This window comes from Trematomus bernacchii, unplaced genomic scaffold, assembly GCF_902827165.1.
Source record: "Trematomus bernacchii unplaced genomic scaffold, fTreBer1.1, whole genome shotgun sequence".
NCBI lineage: Eukaryota > Metazoa > Chordata > Actinopteri > Perciformes > Nototheniidae > Trematomus > Trematomus bernacchii.
In genome coordinates, this window is record NW_022987648.1 from 15,784,757 (window position 1) to 15,803,577 (window position 18,821).

At 40.2% G+C, this 18,821-nt stretch overlaps 1 protein-coding gene across 3 annotated transcripts in view; it reads right to left on the minus strand.

The window, feature by feature from the left end:
- Positions 1 to 1,014: 1,014 nt before the first annotated feature.
- Positions 1,015 to 18,821, minus strand: part of LOC117485873 (dehydrogenase/reductase SDR family member on chromosome X-like) — a 38,888-nt gene continuing 21,081 nt past the window's right edge. For all 3 annotated transcript variants that reach the window (XM_034134575.1, XM_034134576.1, XM_034134574.1), the window contains 5 exons: positions 16,919 to 16,987; positions 6,573 to 6,674; positions 6,035 to 6,242; positions 5,022 to 5,229; positions 1,015 to 2,349 (listed from right to left, as the gene is read on the minus strand). In XM_034134575.1, the coding sequence (XP_033990466.1) occupies positions 2,167 to 2,349; positions 5,022 to 5,229; positions 6,035 to 6,242; positions 6,573 to 6,674; positions 16,919 to 16,987 (770 nt within the window). In that variant the 3' untranslated portion in view covers positions 1,015 to 2,166. The remainder of the gene's footprint in view (positions 2,350 to 5,021; positions 5,230 to 6,034; positions 6,243 to 6,572; positions 6,675 to 16,918; positions 16,988 to 18,821) is intronic.

An 18,821-nucleotide genomic window follows, 5' to 3' on the forward strand; every position in this document is an offset into this window, starting at 1 on the left:
GAAGTATCATGGATATATTAACTTATAACCTGGTCCACTATTTACCTGCTGTTCGTCATGTTGATGTTAAACATCATAGCTCTAAACTTTAAATGATTTGACGAGGAGAGCTTGAACACACCATTAGTTTCTATCTGTGGGTTACATTGGGGACAATTTAACCATTCGGAAACGCATCAACAACCACTGCTTCAATGAACATTTTTTCTATACAGTAGATGTAGACAGAAGACATTTTGAATTCCTGATATTATGGATAACTTGAAGCTGGTATTTTTGATATTTACACGTTCACACTTTTGGGTTTGTTTTACTTGTGTGAATGCCTGTCTCTGTGCTACTGGCTGAATCAGCTTCCACAGTGATACTATTGCTTCACATACGGCAGATATTAACAATTGCTGGATGCTCAGTGGCAGTATTCAAAGCAACAATATACACACACAGCAATGGGATGGCATGTTGGGGCAGGATTTGTAGCCAAAACTTGTTCATTTCAGATCAAACTTTTCATCTTCACAGCTAAAATGGTTTATCACAGTGGAGATGGCATTATGGCGCAGTGTGTACGCGTGTGTGTGTGTGAGTATTTTCCTGCATGAGTAACAGACGTGATTGTTTGCAATGTGCTTGTTTAAATAAGCCAGCTCAGCAGATGGAGTTTGCCTCTCACCGCTGGGAAATCTCAAACCCACAATGCACTGGGAGCATCGCCAAATGAGGAAGTGGCAGCAATGAGGAACCAATCATAGCTTGAATACTGGAGGAAAAAAAAGTGCTTTCCCTCCCTCTCTACTTCCCGTCGCAGTTCCTCCAGGAATGGCCATTGTTGTGCTATCCATCAACATGAACTGAGTCTAGAGCAGGAGTTAAGTCCTAACTCATGTGAACACACACACACACACACACACACACACACACACACACACACACACACACACACACACACACACACACACACACACACACACACACACACACACACACACACACACACACACACACACACACACACACACACACACACACACACACACACACACACACACAGTAAAAGCGATTAACACAGAGCACAAAAGGAAAATGGGGACAGAGTGAAGTGCGGTTTGGTCCCCATCATTACGGTTTGGTTTCTGTGCGGGAAAAAACAAACCATGCTGGAAATCCTTGCATCAATTCAATGTCAACACCAGGAAATTATTCCAAATGTAGTCCTACTTTTACATCCAATCTCTTTCTTTTGTCTTCCTAAATCCCCTGATCAGTAAGTGGGAATGTCTTTCGATGGGTTATCATGATCATGTTTTCCCAGCATCTTCATGAGGAAAGCAGATTTCACCAAAAACACAGCTTACAATACACTTACCAGCAGTTAGCATGATGATTCAGCATTAACTTGTAAAAGCAGCGAATGAACCAAACACAAAGGGCTCCCAGTCAAACCAAATGATGGTGAGATGTTCATTGCGATGTGTGAATGCAAACTAATGACATCACGTTCCTCTGCCAGCACAAGGCGGGTTCAGATTTCAGTTCATTGTCGTGGTGCATGAATGTGTGGAGCCAGTACACAAATGGGAAAATTCAGCTTTTCAATTGAATAATTTGTATGCCCGAAATGCATCTTAATGTTTGCTAAGATGTTTATTTGTTCGGTTTTTAGAAGCCTGTGAAACAGTATTTAGTTCACTGAGGGACAATGAAGATCTTTACTGAAAGCCAGACATTAAGGCAGAGTGAGGCAGCTGTCATTGTATGTTTTTGAACATGATACTATTGAATTATTTCTCCGGCCTGACATCAGGTTTTTTCTATTTACGATCAGGAAATAAACTTCACTAAAGGCCAATCTGAGCAGCTGCCCAGTATCTGTGAATCCTATAATGATATAATCCTATTCTTATTCTCCTCAAAACGTCTTTCATTCCCTGTAGCCCTTCTTTGGCTCGTCTAAATCAAAAAAGACATATTTTCCTCCCCTAATAAACAATCACAGTCCAGCGGTGGATTGTCAGATTGTCAACATAAATCGCTACGAACACCTTGATGTGAGGTGCGGATGGAAACACTGAGAAATAGGGAGAAGGTGGCAAGTTTGCCCGAGTGTCTTAAAGCCAATCTGATGTTTTCTTTCAGGTTTCGTCCAGTTAGTCCTTTTGTCCACTGCTACTGCAGGCCCAGCAACTGGACGCTGGTTTCCCATAGGCTTAGCTGCAGCTGGGGGTCAAAGGACGGGGGTGTTGTCATCTCCCTGTGTCCATTGACCCAGTAGCCTCCTCCACATTCCCCCCCCTCCAGGGCCGGTGAAAGGGCGGCAAACAGCACAGTGGTGGCGCCTTCTGCGGGAGTCTGAGGAAAACAAACACATGAATGTCTTTTTAATTATAAAATCCAAATCCAAAAGCATAAACTTCAAAAGGAATAAGAGGGACTTCAGAATGACAAGTTCAACATCAATTCATAACTGCAAAAAACAAATATCGTGTCTAAGTCTGTGTGTGAATGCCAGAGGAGGGCTGATGTCACTGGATGTTAGCGTCAGTGTAAAGGAGACTCAGGGTGTGTGTGTGTGTGTGTGTGTGTGTGTGTGTGTGTGTGTGTGTGTGTGTGTGTGTGTGTGTGTGTGTGTGTCGGCATGTGTTTGTGTGAGTATTCATGTTGATGCACTTTAACAATGATCTCAGTGTCAGCTGTGAGACCAGGAGCAGGTTTCAGAGCAGAGATGGGATCACTTCCTGCAAGCATCAACAGTAAACAAGAATACTTTGTGTGTAAACCAATGTGTGTGTGTGTGTGTGTGTGTGTGTGTGTGTGTGTGTGTGTGTGTGTTTGTCTCTGTGTGTTTGTCTCTGTGTGCTGTAGTACTCCACAGTATTTCAAAAACATACATATTAAATGTTCTTTTAAATGAATTATTATTTTGCTTGCTAGGCTTTATGTTTCAGCACAATTAACGATACAGGCAAACACAACTTGTTCTTCATTATTCATGTTGCTCTCTGTTCACTTAGAGAGCTTTAAGCGTGGAAAAGGAACGTTTCTTTGTGTAAAAAAAACATGTATTTCCATAGCAACAAGCCACTCATTTCATTGCTGATTATGTCTGATTGTTGCAAAACTCACTGTCCTAGTTATTGTGTAGATGGAGTTTTTTTCTTGATTAAAACATACGTCTGGTTTCGCTTACAGGGCTATTACTTTTTATACATGTCTTCATAGACCAGTTTATGTGTAATTGTTCTTATCATTTTATGTAAATGTTTCAAGTTTAAAGTGTTTGAAATAAGTATTGAGCGTGGTTTCCTAATTAATTCATGAAGATACATTGATTTATACTATAGTGTCAACAGCAGCATCAATTCAGCATCCATGTTTTAAAGGCTTTAAGCGGACATAGCAACTGTCTATTACTAACTCATCCCTGCCTTCATGTCGAATGGGAGAACCCTCTATTCATAGCTGAAATTGATTTTTAATAGGGTTTAGCAGCAGAAAAATAAATGGTGTCAATTGGTTTCTGATGGCAATATAATTGAATTTAATGAACTGATCAAAAAGTATATCTGACAAGATGCCAACTTCTGAGGCCGGTTAAGCTCTGGCTCAGGAGGTAGAGCCTGTCAACCGTTAATCAAAATGTTGGCGGGCAGCTGTGTCTCTAACTTGTTCAAATGATTTGGATTTGATATCAATGGAACAAGTAGCTGAAACTCTTGAGGATGTAATATCGATTTCACAGACATTAAGGCTCTAATGGTGACAGAGGGGTCCCCACCTTGACACCCCTCTCTGCCTCAACCACCCTGTGACTGTCTATTGTCTGTTCCTGGTCTTTATTAAAAAAAAGGAATAAGGTTTCAGTGTACTTGGTCATCTATTGTATCTGACTTTACTGCTTTACTTGCCAAGGATACTGCATTTTCCTAGCTATCTTTACTGATTAGAATGACTTCTTCCTCCGAATAATGACTGACTCGCTGCCAATAGGTGCTGCTGGTTTCATCGACTTTCTAAGAGCATCACAATACATGAGAGCTTTGCGGGTTATTTTCTGTCTTTGTATTCCTCTTCCTATCTATCTTCTAGCCTTTGGCTCTGCATGTACCTAAATGTAACGGCTCTGGATTAAAAGGTGTCGTAACAGGAGCAAATCACAGTTTGTGTGTTTATGTGTTTGTGTGCGGAGTAATGATTACATGCATGAGTTTGTTTGATTAATGTGTTTGCGTATGTGGGGCAGAACCAACCCAGAGGTTGTTCTCGGAGGCAAATGCCTGTGACAATTGCCATTTTTGGCTCGACCACGCACACGCGTCTCCTTTCATTAAATCCCAGGGACATTAACGGCATCCTGCGGCCAGCGCTTTAAGCTATGCAAGAAATGTTTTAAAATATAACACAGTGAACAGCCTGGCTTGGTTTTTATTAGCACTTCCATGTTCAGTGATTTTGAAAGGCTGTGTGTGTATGCATGTGCGCATGCATGAGCGTCTGTGTTTCATCCTGAAGAACGTCTGCACCGAGTTTGTTGTTTTGGGTCACTGTGGTACACCTTGAACAAACTTAAACTGTGACGCAGTTTCACACTTCACACTTTTGGTAAAGAGATCTAAGTTATTTGACTTGAAAGATAAAGGGAGGAATGAGCAGTCAGTTTTAAAAAGGACAACTTAAACGCTTCTGGCTACAAGCTCTTGATTTTTGTTTTAAAACTGCAAAGATATTGAAGTGCCGTTTACCACCAGCAGAAGAAATAACTTGCAAATGTTTCTCAGATTGTGACTGAACACACTTACATAATACATTTTAAAGCAACCATTTACAGTAAGTAACTGAATCTTAGTCAAGAGTTAGAGACAAAGTATTTGGGGTTGGGAGAGACATCACTCAGAGGTGAAGTAGAAAAATACCCAGTGTACTGTGGGAGAGTAAACTTACTGGGATAAAAAAGATATTGATAAATGTAGAATGACATAAATCCCATGTGTGAATAGCAGATGAGTATACGGACAGTGTTTTACCCTGAAAAGCAGGCGAGCAATAGTGCTCTGTGCCAGGCAGAGGGGTGTCCACAGGTGGCGATAGAGAGCAGTGTCCACCATGCCAGGATCCACAGCACAGGAACTCAGTGGGAAACCTCCGCACTGCAGCTCCTGGTGGAGGTGGGAACTAAACCACAGCTGGGCCAGCTTACTGTGACAATAAGCAGCATGGGCTGAATAACTCTGGCTAAAAGATAGGAAACAAAAAACACGATCAGACTGTACCATTAAAAGTGCCTCAGTTTTAATATAACAAGTATACAATGCTAGTAAACTGTGGTTCTCAGTGGAAACGTATAAAGAACTCTGAGTCCTCAGGCTCAAAAGCTAAATGTAGGAACGCACAAGGTCATTGTTGCAAAGAATCTGAAAACAGAAATTTGGACTGCAGTGCAGCGGTGTCAGAAGATCTACACGTTTTAATCCAAATTTCAGCACGTCTCGCAATAAAAGGTAACAGCAACAGCTGTTGCAGGTGCAAAAGTGTTCAAATGTGCCATCGACAGGAGTGGAAATTATCACCACACTTCAGTTTAGTTCCCCTGCTGTTTGTGTAGTTGTGCCTGTTAGGGTATTAACAGCTCAGATAATCAAGAAGGATGTCATTTTAAAAACCTTTGGTGTCATTGAAATAATTGTAGCATCTGTTAATTATTCTTTAAATATTATATTGATATAATATGCCCTGTTTGTCCCACTAAAACACATCTGAGACAAGACTGGAGGTTTTTTACAAGGCTTTTTATAAGTGCAGTATGGGTTAATTCCGGTATAGCACATCTTGTGTGATCATCTGACAGATGTTGCCAAGCTTCCAGGTCTTATCAAAAAGTACGAAAATATGATTTCAGTTTAAATAAACTGGAATTTCTTTTTACACATTGTTTAAATGTTCTTTAAAAATCACCTTTTTGTGAATGCCAAGCTTTGTATTATATCATTTAATAAAGTTGTGATTGCTAAAATGTGGGCAAGTGTGTTTGTGAGCTTACCAGCTATTTAAATCATTTAGTCTAATCTCGCCAATGCGGTGGGCAGAGGAGGAGACATTGACCACTCGTGAGAAGTAACCACATTTCCCAGAATCCTTCAGTGTATCCAGGAGCAGCCAGGTCAACAGGAAGTGGCCTAGGTAGTTCACGCCAAAGTGCTGCTCAAATCCATCCTCAGTACGGCCTTCGGGAAGCAGCATGACCCCCGCTACACACACAAACACACACACACACACACACACACAAGCTTTTAGAGCACAGTAGTAGTCTCTAATAAATGACGTGCAGTTGCTAACACAGAGGAAGTTATGGTAGGTGTTATCAATGACATTGAGCTCATATGAGAGGGCTGTGGGCAAATATCAGACATAAAAGGGTTGCTCTGATTGATGAGCCAACCCGCAAAATACTGGCAAAAAAACATCTTAATTCCACCGCTGTGAGAGGATTTTTTACTTTCCTCATGAATACTAGATGAACTACTGCATATGCAGCATGCAGCCGACACGGAAAAGAAAATGACATCTCCATCACTCACCATTATTGAGCAGGATGTTTAGCGGCAGGTCCCGCTCCTTGAAGCTCTGGACAAATTGACGGACAGACTGCAAAGACGCTAGGTCCAGTTTGGTGAACTCCACTGGGTTGGACACACATACACACACAGAGGGACACACATGAGAGCCATTGTGAACGGATTATTTCTTCAAGCAGTTTTGGATGTAAGACATCAAAGAGTGTATTAATCATCTACTACAGCAGGCTCGGTGGGTTCTTAAAGTACAATACTGGCAGCGCTACGCTTCTGTTGCTACAGCACATTATTTCAAACCTAATACTTCCTCCTGAGCTCCATCAAAGCTTAACACACCGTTCCATCAGGTCTAATGTATGATAAGACACAGGTAAAGACGGCGAGGCGCAGGAGCTGCTATCATCAAAGTGTGAAAGTGATTTAGTGTGCTTAAGTGTAAGTGTATGCTGTGTGCAGAGAAATGACTTTGTAAAGGCTGAGTATACTTAAAAAAGTTTGACAAATACTTTTTGTGAGGACCTCTACTTGGCACGATAAAAAGAGGCAAGGTATTTTATTACCTGCAGAGCCATATGACAGCAATGAAATGACCCCTTTAATTAGCCAATAAATGATAAGGGATTGCTGTAAATGTTGTTTGTCGCTCATGTCAGTCATGTAATGGTTTTAATGTCAATGTCAGAGAAAGTAAAGAAAATCAAACTTAATCTAAATCTTCTCTCAGTTGATTGCAGTGTTTTGAAGATTCAATTCCAACATTTCTGATTCAGTGTTTACTCTTTACTTTCTGTACAGCTCTGGAGCTTTGTATACTACTTATTTTTAGTCCTCCTTTATTTACTGCTGCAATAAATAACGGTGAAGATGTTCATCTGTCTTTCCCCTGCAGGCTCTCTGATGGTGGAATGACCTTCCCAATTCCACAGGACTGCACAGTCACTCCTAATCTTAAAAAGCAAATTGAAATCTCATCTCATCAAGAAAGGCTTTAAATTGCCACTCCACGTCCTCTGTGTGCAAATTACAGCCTTTCATTTCATTTCCCAGATATTCGCTAGAAAAACAAATGATTGGATTGTTAAAATACTGCTTGTCCTTTTTGAAACTTTGAATGGGAAATTGGCATCGGTTTGCAGCGAACCCCAACATCTCTCATCGAAATAAAAGTGATATAAGTGCAGTGCGTCGACATCAAGAGTACAAATAACATGTTTTGAAAATAAGGTTTCCTTTTCAATAGTTCAAGATTGCTATTGAGTGAGGTGTTTCAATTCGTCCCTGTTTTACTTTTTAATTGACTCTGGATGAAAGGAGTAATGTTCTATATCTATGTGACATGTATGCCTCAATATGCAAGAAGCTTCAGGATCGTTCACTTTTTTCAAACAGTAATTGCTTAAATCCTGCCCAAACACTCAAAATGCATGGAAAATCTGAATGAACGCCATACAAATATGTAAATATACTTGTTTCCTCTTGGTTTATGAAGGACTTTTTGAATATTTGATACATTATTTTAAAATGAATAGAAAAATATGGAAACCGAGGAACTAAAACTATAGCACACTGCCATTACACAGAAAGAAGACCATGTATTTCAATCATCAGGAAAAGTATACATTGTCCCTCCCTATAAATTCGTTCATCCTGTAAAGGGTCAAACATAATGGACAAAGACAGGAAGAGGACGGAGGAAAGAGCGTTGATGGAGCACATATAGGAAAAAGCCGCCCTGACGGATGAGAGTGCATCCATTCCTGATGAAGGTCTGATAGCAGCCTTATCTCCACGCCACGCCACTCACCTCCCCCTGAAAGTGTGGGGGTGTGTGTGTGTGTGTGTGTGTGTGTGTGTGTGTGTGTGTGTGTGTGTGTGTGTGTGTGTGTGTGTGTGTGTGTGTGTGTGTGTGTGAGAGAGAAAGGAAAATAAAAGAACAACAGTATCAGAGAAAGCAATTGTATCCGTTTGAATAAACTTAAACAGAAGTATGCCTCAGTGAGTGTGTGTGCATTTGGCTAACATATGTCTGCAAGAAAAAGTGCATGTGTGTGTGTGTGTGTGTGTGTGTGTATAAGTGTGCCCTGCCTGTCAGTCCCCTCCTGTACTGTTGGGACCCGGCCCTTTCAGACAGGCCAGTCATATCTACAAAGCTCACTGGGGGTGAAATGCCATCGATCCGGTGGAGGCTTGCTGCCACGAGCCCTCATTTACGACACCGTGATCTTCTATAGAGCTCAGCTTCTTCACTCGACCTCTGATTTGTTTGTGTTTTTATAACAGGGGAATTATGTTAAATTGAACGACAGGAACTACCTTTAGAGACACACTCATGCAGTGATAGAACCACTGGTTACCATTTCTAATTATTTACATTTATGAATGCAGAGGTCTTGAGGGGGGCAGAAGTCAAAGGATGGTTTCATGGGAGAGTAGTGATGTCTAACTCCGCCTTAGAGCTTGTGAACAACTATTCAAAAGAAGTGCCGGAGGATCTCTGTGGGCTCGCGCCGGTGGCTGCTGGCCTAGCAGCTGGACCAACATCCACACCATCGAAGGACTGCGGGTCCGCGCCGATGGCTAGCAGCCTAGCGGCAGAGATCCATAAACCATCAGCTAGCTTTGACTGTTCTACTGTCTACAACGGCACCGAGGTAAAACCTAGAAATCCAGTATTTTAAAAACACCGTTGCACAAAAAAGTTTCAAACAGTGAATCAAGCCAAAATAGTGTGGGATCCTCGGTGCAAGCCGAAGGGACTATTCAGTGGACATTTACATTTCCGCAGCATCTGCAATAAACATGAACAGCTAGAACATCTCCTCCTTGAGTCCAATATTGATTGTTTGGGAATATCGGAATCTTGGCTAAAACAGTCGTCACCATCCACTCTTGTATCTATGTCAGGATATAATGTGTTTAGGAAGGACAGACTGAAGGGAAAAGGAGGGGGTGTGTTGCTTTATGTGAGGAATACCTTAACTTGTAGGGAGATTGCACTCCCTAATATTGAATTTGATTGTGTTGGTGTGGAAATCAAACTATCTGAGGAAATGTCCCTCACCATGATTTGCCTATATCGACCACCCGCCGCCGCTAAGGTGGATTTCTATGATCAGGTAAAACTCACGCTGAATTCCTGTGACTCCAACAAAGAGCTAATTATTCTAGGAGACTTTAACATCAACTGGAATGACAAACAAAATAGAAAGAGCTTAAAACGGATCACGGATAATCACAACTTAAAGGTGGGGTAGGTAAGTTTGAGAAACCAGCTCGAGTGCGCTAGAATTAAAAAATACACAGCCGGAACAAATCTGCCACTTCCTTATAGAGCCCCGCCTCCAACACACACGAACGCGCACATGACCAATGAGGGCACGAGATAAGTTTCTGCACAGATGGAAGGCTGACAGGCAGGTAGGCCATCCAGTTATTTTAGCCGGGCCGGCTAAAATGATTGGTCGTACTTTTTACAGTACTACGGCTTCCACAGATGACATTTTTTTATGGATTTTTTGTCAAAGCACTTAAGATATTTATTGCTATCGGGATGTTAAGAGCATTCCATGGAATATAACAAAAAGTGTATCTCGAGCCGGTTTCTCAAACTTACCTACCCCACCTTTAATACAACTAATGGATCAACCGACTAGAATAACCAAAACCTCCAAGACTATTATAGATGTATTATTTACAAACAAAGCTGACAGAATAGTTAAAACCTACAACTTCCTGACTGGTCTTTCTGACCATAATCTTATTCTTTTTACCAGGAAACTCACAAAAAAAAGGTTCATGGCCACAGCTAAAACCCCTGCCTTCGGTTCTCGCTTCATCCCCAAAAACCTGCAACAACGTTTTATGGATGCAGTGAAAATGATTGATTGGGGGGACACTCCGTCCTCTGAAGATATTGGTGAAAACAGTAATCTGTTTATATCTAAAATTAACGATGCAATGTCTTCCTTCTCAAGGAGAGGGTGCCTTAGGGACAGGAAGGAACGTCATCTTCCCTGGCTGAATCTACAATGCAGGAATCTAATGAAATCTAGAGAACAACTATTAAAGCAGAGCTTGAAATCCGGACTATCCACTGATAGACAGAAATTCACTCATGCTCGTAACAAGGTAACACAAACAATAAGACAGGCCAAAGCAAACTTATTCATCAATATAATTGAAGGTGCGAAAGGTAACGGTAAAAAAGTTTGGCAAATCCTAAATAAACTATTAGGTAAACATACCAAACAGGAAAATAATGTTCTAGAATTAAAAATCAATGATGCCCTGATAAAAGACCCTGCAGTGTTGGCCAGCTCGCTCAATGAGTATTTCTTAAATAGTGCTTTGGACATTACAAAGCTCTTCCCGCCATCTGAGGTCTCACCTAGCCCGACTGTGGATACACATCCAGTTTTTGACCTGGAGGAAATCACAGAGGCTGAGGTAAAAAATATAATCTTAGGGTTAAGAGGTTCTAAGGCTAGGGATGCAGATGATTTCGACACCAACTTTATAATAAAACCAATTACTATGCTAGTGAATCCATCTATCAGCACGAGGGAAGTTCCATCGTCCTGGAAGGTGGCCACGGTGACACCGATTTTTTTATCTGGGGATAAGGCAATGATTTCCAATTAATCACCAAACATTTAGATAAAGGTTTCGCTCCACTCCACCCAATGCAGTTTGGTTTTCGTGCTCACCACTCCACTGAGACAGCTAACTGTGTCTTTGTGGAAAAGGTTAAATGTATGTTGGACACGAGCCCATATGTAGGTGCTGTCTTCCTTGATCTCAGGAAGGCTTTTGACACTGTTGACCACCAAGTGCTCCTTACAAAGCTGACTCATTTCAATTTTTCGGCCGTTTCAATACATTGGCTCGAGTCTTACTTATCGAACAGAAAACAGTGTGTTTTGGTCAACGCTGCCAAATCGTCCTACCTTGTCAACCCTGTTGGGGTTCCACAAGGTTCCATTCTTGGACCGTTACTCTTTTCTCTGTACATTAATGACTTGCCTAACGTATGTCCTGAGTTGAATGTGCAAATGTATGCCGATGACGCGGTCAACTTTATACAAAGGAAAAAGACTGAAATAATCTCATCTTGTCTCTCAAATGCTTTGGACAAGGTTCAACACTGGCTGAACAACATTTGCTTACAGTTAAACGTAAAAAAACAAAACAGTATGCATGATGTTCAGTAAACGACCAGTCAAAATAGAAGGATCCAAAGTATTTTTAAACGGAGCAGAATTAGAACTAGTCTCCCACTTCAAGTATCTTGGAGTCATAATGGACTCAAACTTGACTTTCAAGAAACATATCAAGAAAGTATCCAATACTATTAAATTCAACTTGCAACATTTTAAACAAATCAGACCCTTCTTAACTGTCAATGCTGCAAAGTCATACCTCCACTGTATGATTCTATCCCACATTGAATACTGTTTTACAAACTGGTCGTTTTCTTGGGACACAAACCTGAAACCCATAGAACAGCTGTACAAGAGAGCTATCAAGGTGTTTGACAGAAAGCCAAATTCATACCACCACTGTACCATCCTTGAGAAACACAATTTCTTGAGTTTTGACCATTTTTTATAAATGTTTACATGGACTGGCCCCGCCTCCCTTAGGGGAATTCATCCACAAAATAGACACTGGACGCTGCACTAGGTCAGAAACCAGAGGAGACTGTGAAGTCCACCGCAGACGGACCACTTTTGGAAAAAATGTCCTTTCCATTAAAGGAAGCTCATTCTGGAATAGCCTCCCAACTGAGATACGGGATTGTCCCACGCTCAATAGCTTCAAAGGTCAACTCAAAGAATGGTTGAGAAACAAACATCAGTGCAATCACCGCTAAATGCACTTCAATACACGGGTATCTCCTCTTGCACTTTAGGTAGCTCTTGTATCTTCTCTTGCACTTTATATGTCGTTGCTGCTATATTGTGCTGCCATGTGGTAAATACTTGTGTATGCTGCTCTTGCTGCATATCATGTATTTATTTTTGCTATCTTTATAAATGTCGTGTTCTTATATGTTGTATGTGAGGGACAACAACAGAAATTGGAAATTAGCTCAAAGCTCAAATCCGGCATATTTACACTTGAAGCATTATTTGTCTTAAGTGTTCATTAATGTGCATTGTCCCTGTTCAAATAAACGATTAAATGAAATGAAAAAATAATTTGAACACAAACATTTGAATTGGTTCCTGCCACATCAGTGAACAATCAGAGCCACTGTAGTGCTGAAAAAAAAATCAAAGCCTGTTTAAACTGGGCTTCTGAAGTTTGTTCAGATTTCATAAAAAAATATGTTACTCAACAGTTTCATAGTTGAGTCTATTCAAACTAATTATTTGAAAAGATGCATGGCAGTTCAGACGGTCAAATGAAAAATGTTTTTCAGTAGTTAATCCCATTTCTTCTAGCTTGGTGCAATAGTTCGTTCTTCCACCTAGACTTCCACATACAGTAGACTCTGTAAAAGCTCACCTTTACATGCTCTGCTGTACTTCTACTTTTACAAATACCCTCATCCTGGGAGCTCATCCTGAACTAATTATATTGTAAGACAGCTAAGGCCCACATCTCATACTCACAGTGCAAGAGTTTAATTTCTGGCCTTCATTCTGCACCCTCTTCACCTAAAAAAATAAATGGTGAGGGAGGACTGCCTACTACTCTAACTATAAAATCCCCTTTTTCAACCTGGGATTAACGTTCATCATTGTGACATAAAGTATGATTAAGGAGGATTATAACTAAATCTGATATTGCAATGCATCGGTTCCAAAGGCACATTACTGCATTACTCACACATGCTTTACAATTGACTGTAAGCACCACGACGTGCTATTTTGCAGAGGAAAAACAAGGTTGTGAAATGTGTTTAGTTTCAATTTGATATTTTTTCGCTGAAAAAACCCACTGCAAAAGATGATTGTCAAGTCATGTTTTCACCGCTGGTTGTAATTCCCCTGGATCCCATCTTGCTAGAGCTTCTAACCTTACTATGATGCTGGATAAATAGACTGTGTCCCTCTGAAACAATTTCTTACGAGGTGTCAAGGGAGTATACATAGTTTCACTTTGAACTTCCTGCTAAACAACACAGTGATATCTAAGAATATTAAATCTGGGCATCGTGCCAGTGGAAGCTCCTCATAAGACTTTTTCATTCAGCTGATATGAAGAGAGGAGGTTGACTGGCGCCCCAGTCAACTCCAGCTTGTAGTGTTAAAGTGATGATACAGTCAATACATATACATCTGGATATACTGTAAGGATGTAACATGGACAAATAATATAGCAATTATACAAATAAACGCACCTAAAAATAAACCAAACATTTGCAACACCACAGCTTTTCACGAATGCACTGCCATGGTTTAAATTTGCACAAAAACAAACAAACATGATCTAATAACGGCAGTCTTTTACTATCTTTTAACTAAGAAGTGATTGGTTCAAAGGCGACTAAAAATGGTGTTAAAGAGAGCTTAGGTACATTTAGATTTTTGTAGGGAGGGAGCAGCTGGGTTACCAAAGCGAGACACACAAACACACAGGTTACCATGCTTTACACTGTTATGTAGGCCCATGGTTTGAGGCACTAAGTGTTACTTTCAAGTGCACCGTGACTAAAGTTAGTGGACAGATAGCGCTGCCTTTGGCGAAAATACAGAAATACCCTGTGTGTGTGTGTGTGTGTGTGTGTGTGTGTGTGTGTGTGTGTGTGTGTGTGTGTGTGTGTGTGTGTGTGTGTGTGTGTGTGTGTGTGTGTGTGTGTGTGAGAGAGTATGTGCGCAAGCCTGTTTATGATTTAAAATAAAATGCTTTAAGCCTCATTGACTGAAGCCCACATGCAGTCTAAAGTCATTAGCATATTTCCACAGGATTGTCCTCAGGGTTTCCCAGCTTGAGGACCTTTTTACCACAGGCTGTATGTGTAATACATTATAAATATAAAAACACCATGCACATTTAAATTGAGAATGAAAAAAAAGTACATGACGCTAAACCCCTCGGATCTTTGCTGCAATTTCAATTATTCTTACACTTATGCTTATACACTTTGAAATAAATGTTATTTTAAGTTAAAAAAAACCTGTTTATATTATTATATATACAGAGTTATATTCTTCGTATAATAAAAGCTCATTAAAACAACTTAAAGGCATAAAAACATTCCTTTATTAGTGTTCAAAGTCACTCCAATTAATACTATCTTTTATATTCTATAAAGTATATCAAGAAGCCTCCTAGTGAAATACATTTTTTTGTCATTGGTGACACCCAGATGTCCTTTAAAGGACCTCTAGTTTGAAACCCACCTCTGCAGGCGACATATTTATCAGGAGCTGTCTACTGTTTCTCCTAACAGACAAATGAGCAAAGAATAGGAAGGATGCCAAAGGGCGTCAGGACGGAGATGTTTAAAGCGCCTGCCTGACATACTAATGAGAATCCATTACAGTCTCATTGAAACACACACACACACACATCAACACATTCAGTGCACAAGCATCTGGCTACAGACACCCCTCTTGTCCCCTATGCCTCAGTGCCTGCCAATTACAAAAGAAGTAATCAATTCCACCACGGCCTCGTCCAGGGAGATAGACTTCAATGACACCAGTTACATGGCCGCTGTATCTGTACCTGACACACTTACACACACAGCGACCAGCCGGCTCTCCACTGAAGGCCAAGCAGCAGAAACACCGCTTGTTTCCAAGTGAATGATTCACAATGACCTGTAACCAGTTCCACCGGGGAGCACTTATGAAGAGCTGACAAACACAGTTACCACAGGTTTGCTATTATCTGATGATCAGTGTTTTACTCAGTGCAGTTTAACATCACAGACATGGTTTCAATTAAACAATATACAGTATTAAATAGATAAGAGGACAATCTTCAGTGGTACATTTAAGCTTAAAATGTGATGAGATTATCTTTATCTTATTAAATGCTGTTGTTATAATGAGGTCTGGATTTCACTTGTTTAGGATTTCTGAATCGGCAAAGCACAATGTGTGTCAATGAAACAAAGAACTTGTTTACAAATACATGAGAACACAATTATGTAAAGCAGTGTGCTGCTCTCCCAGCTCTGTGTAAGAGGTCCATTATAGAACTAAATCTCAAGACACCATTCCTACAAATATGTCTGACAACATTGGTATACTCTTCAAAAAAGGAGATATATGAAAGTATGTTAAAGCATAACAAAATTCATATACATAAATAATGTTCTATTATTACAAATCTTTGAACATCCCCTGAGTAAACACTTGCTGAGAATTGGGAAGTAACAAAGTACAAATACTATGTTATTATACTTTGAGCTGGTATTTGTACTTCCAAAATACTTGAGTATTTGGTTCCTCTGACAACTTTTTACTTTGATCTCATATTCTTTTTAAACAAATATCTGTAATAATGTTTCGATAAAAAAAAAAGGCTTGTTACTTTTTTAATATATATATTTTGTATGACATGGCCTCCCAACATCATTTCAGATTTTAACTTCAATGGATGGGAGAAAAAAAAGTTTTACTTTGACATTAGGAGTACATTTCAGAGCCTGTACTCGGATAAAAGAAGTTGAAGGAGTACTTCCACTTTTACAAGACTCTGTATCTGTACTTATTCTCCTTGAGTAATGAATGTGTGAACACTTGACACCTCAGGCTCTGCCTACTGACAAGCCTTGGAAGGTGATAAAGACTCAAGGCTGTTTGGTAAAGTGAAGAATAACTTATGTGTCTCATAAGCCCTGAGGCTATGGTGGAATTTATGGTGCTGTGAAGGTCAGACCGAGCAATTTCTCAACATGGAGTTATAGAGAACACTGTAAGTGTTAGTCAATGGAGTAATAAATCTCTTCGATGCTATCGTTTGTCTCCTCTCATCACCGTTGACTCCCATGCACCTCCATTTTCTCCCCGCCCCGTCTTATTTTCCTCTAGTTGCCCATCTGTCATGTTCTCCTCCACCCCTTTGCCTCCTTCAAGGTCCGCCTCTCCCCCTCCTCTCTCACATTTCGCCTGACTTATCTCCCCTCGTCGTTGTCTCATAGCCTTCCCCCCCCCCCCATCCACCTCTTCCTCACGGTGCATCAACAACACTGCTTACATTGGACAGCCAGCGAGGGAGATCTGTGTACGAGTGTGTATACCTGCAAGTGTGCAATTATGTGTGTGCGCCTAGTAAGAACTGTGCAAACAAGCCTGAGGGACACACCACTGCAACTTTGCCCTTTATCCTCAAACACTGGCACACAACTGCATGTTCACGTGTGTTTGTGCATGTGTTTGTAATGTTACCTTTGGCCTCTTTGTACTCTTCACAGATCCTTCTGACGGCCGCCAGACCCTCCTGCTCATCCCTCCCACCTGAAAGGAAGAGGACGCAAAGATTAATATGATATCTGACAAGTCCTTAGAGGCTTTTAATAAAACAACAAGGATTGGCCTTTTTTCTTTCTCATAGCTGTGTTCTTTCATCTTATAATATGTACTACCACCAAGGGTTCTTCAAATGAAAAGAGTTGTTGAAACAACTACAGTATTTATCCCTTGAAGCAGAACCCTGGTTTCAAAGACTTTAAAGTACTTTCATAGTACAATTAATTATACCATCAATTATGTATAAGATATCAAATAAAAGGCAACATTATCAAAATAGCTGTTTTGAAATCAGAGCAGGCATCCAAGTACTATTGAATAAAATATAATCCTGGTATATAAAGCATTTTCTGACAAGAAATAGGAAACCAAATATCAACCAAACAGTCTTTTACTTTAAGATTGGTTACAGCACATTAGATATTTCCATATCTTGGACACGCTCGGATACCCTGTTGAATATACACACAGTCTCTCTGACTCAGGACAGTTTCTGTTTACAGATGATGTTTGCATAAGAAATGAACCCTGCTGCTAAGAAAGAGAGAACAAATATATTTAGAAATGTATGCAAAAATATGAGAGAGAGAAATACAAAAAACCAAGAGCTGTTGGTGTTATTTACTGAGCCTTGTTTCAAAATAACAACTTCAAGTATGACGCATCTACAGACAAAGGCACCTACAAAGGCAGACACAATTACTTCATAAAGTCATGTCCTACAAGTCAATACAGACAATAAATCAAGTAAGCAATGAGTCAATTCTAAAAACACGAGTTTGTTCTCAAATACATTTTTTTGAAGATTTGCGGAATGCTGATACACACTGTGAATACACACACACAAGCAAACTCTCTTTATACCCATATTCATAGGGACAAATAGCCCGCATGTGCACTCTCATTTTCTCTGTGCACACACACAAACACACTAATCTTGGATTATCACGCCGGCCTTTTGAAGGACACAGCATCATTTACCCCGATGCACTGCCGTTCATGCTGAGCTTAAGGATGCAGGTCTTCTGGTTGACTTGTCACAAGGGTCACACAAACAGGACCCACGCACAGTGATCTTGCACAAATGAATCATTTCATACAAATAGTTGATCTTTATAACGCTACTCTGCTTATGGACCAACAGTCGCTGAGAGCGCTGCATGGCATTAAATACACAATTCTGCTTTCGGTCAAAAGAATCTCCATTAAAATAGCCCCTGATTAAAAAATGCCCCGAGGTATTAATTTGCCTAATAAATAATCCGGACCGGGAGTTAAAATTGTAACCTAATTCATTTACGTAAATAATCTTACTAAGCTTAAGAAAGAGTAAAAATGTACGCCTGGGAAAAAATACATCAAATTCAATACTAATCTCCTGTCTGTGTGGTAATTAGAGCGCTGAAAACATCACTAAAACTCATTCTCACTCTTATTCATTCAATGTTTCTGTTTTGCTTACCTACAAATGCAACAGTGTGTTGGAGCTGTTTCTAAAAATATAAATATGTACACATCCATGCAGTCATTCTAAGCACCATCATTGTGTCCGCCCAGGTCTTTTTTTGGTTTGGAACCATTTAAAAAGGCGACAATTTCTCACCACATCCAAGACCTGGCTTCTATAGGTGTAAAAGGATGTACACATCATCGCAAGTAAATAATGATGTACACTTCTTGTTTAATTGGGTAAAGTTGGCTTCAGAATACATTTACTTCCACTGTAGCAAAAGTAGATTTTCAAAGCACAAAGGGCGATTTCTTTTCTGAGTCCAATTCATTAAACCCACATTTGAATATGTGTAATTTAAAGCTTATTAAA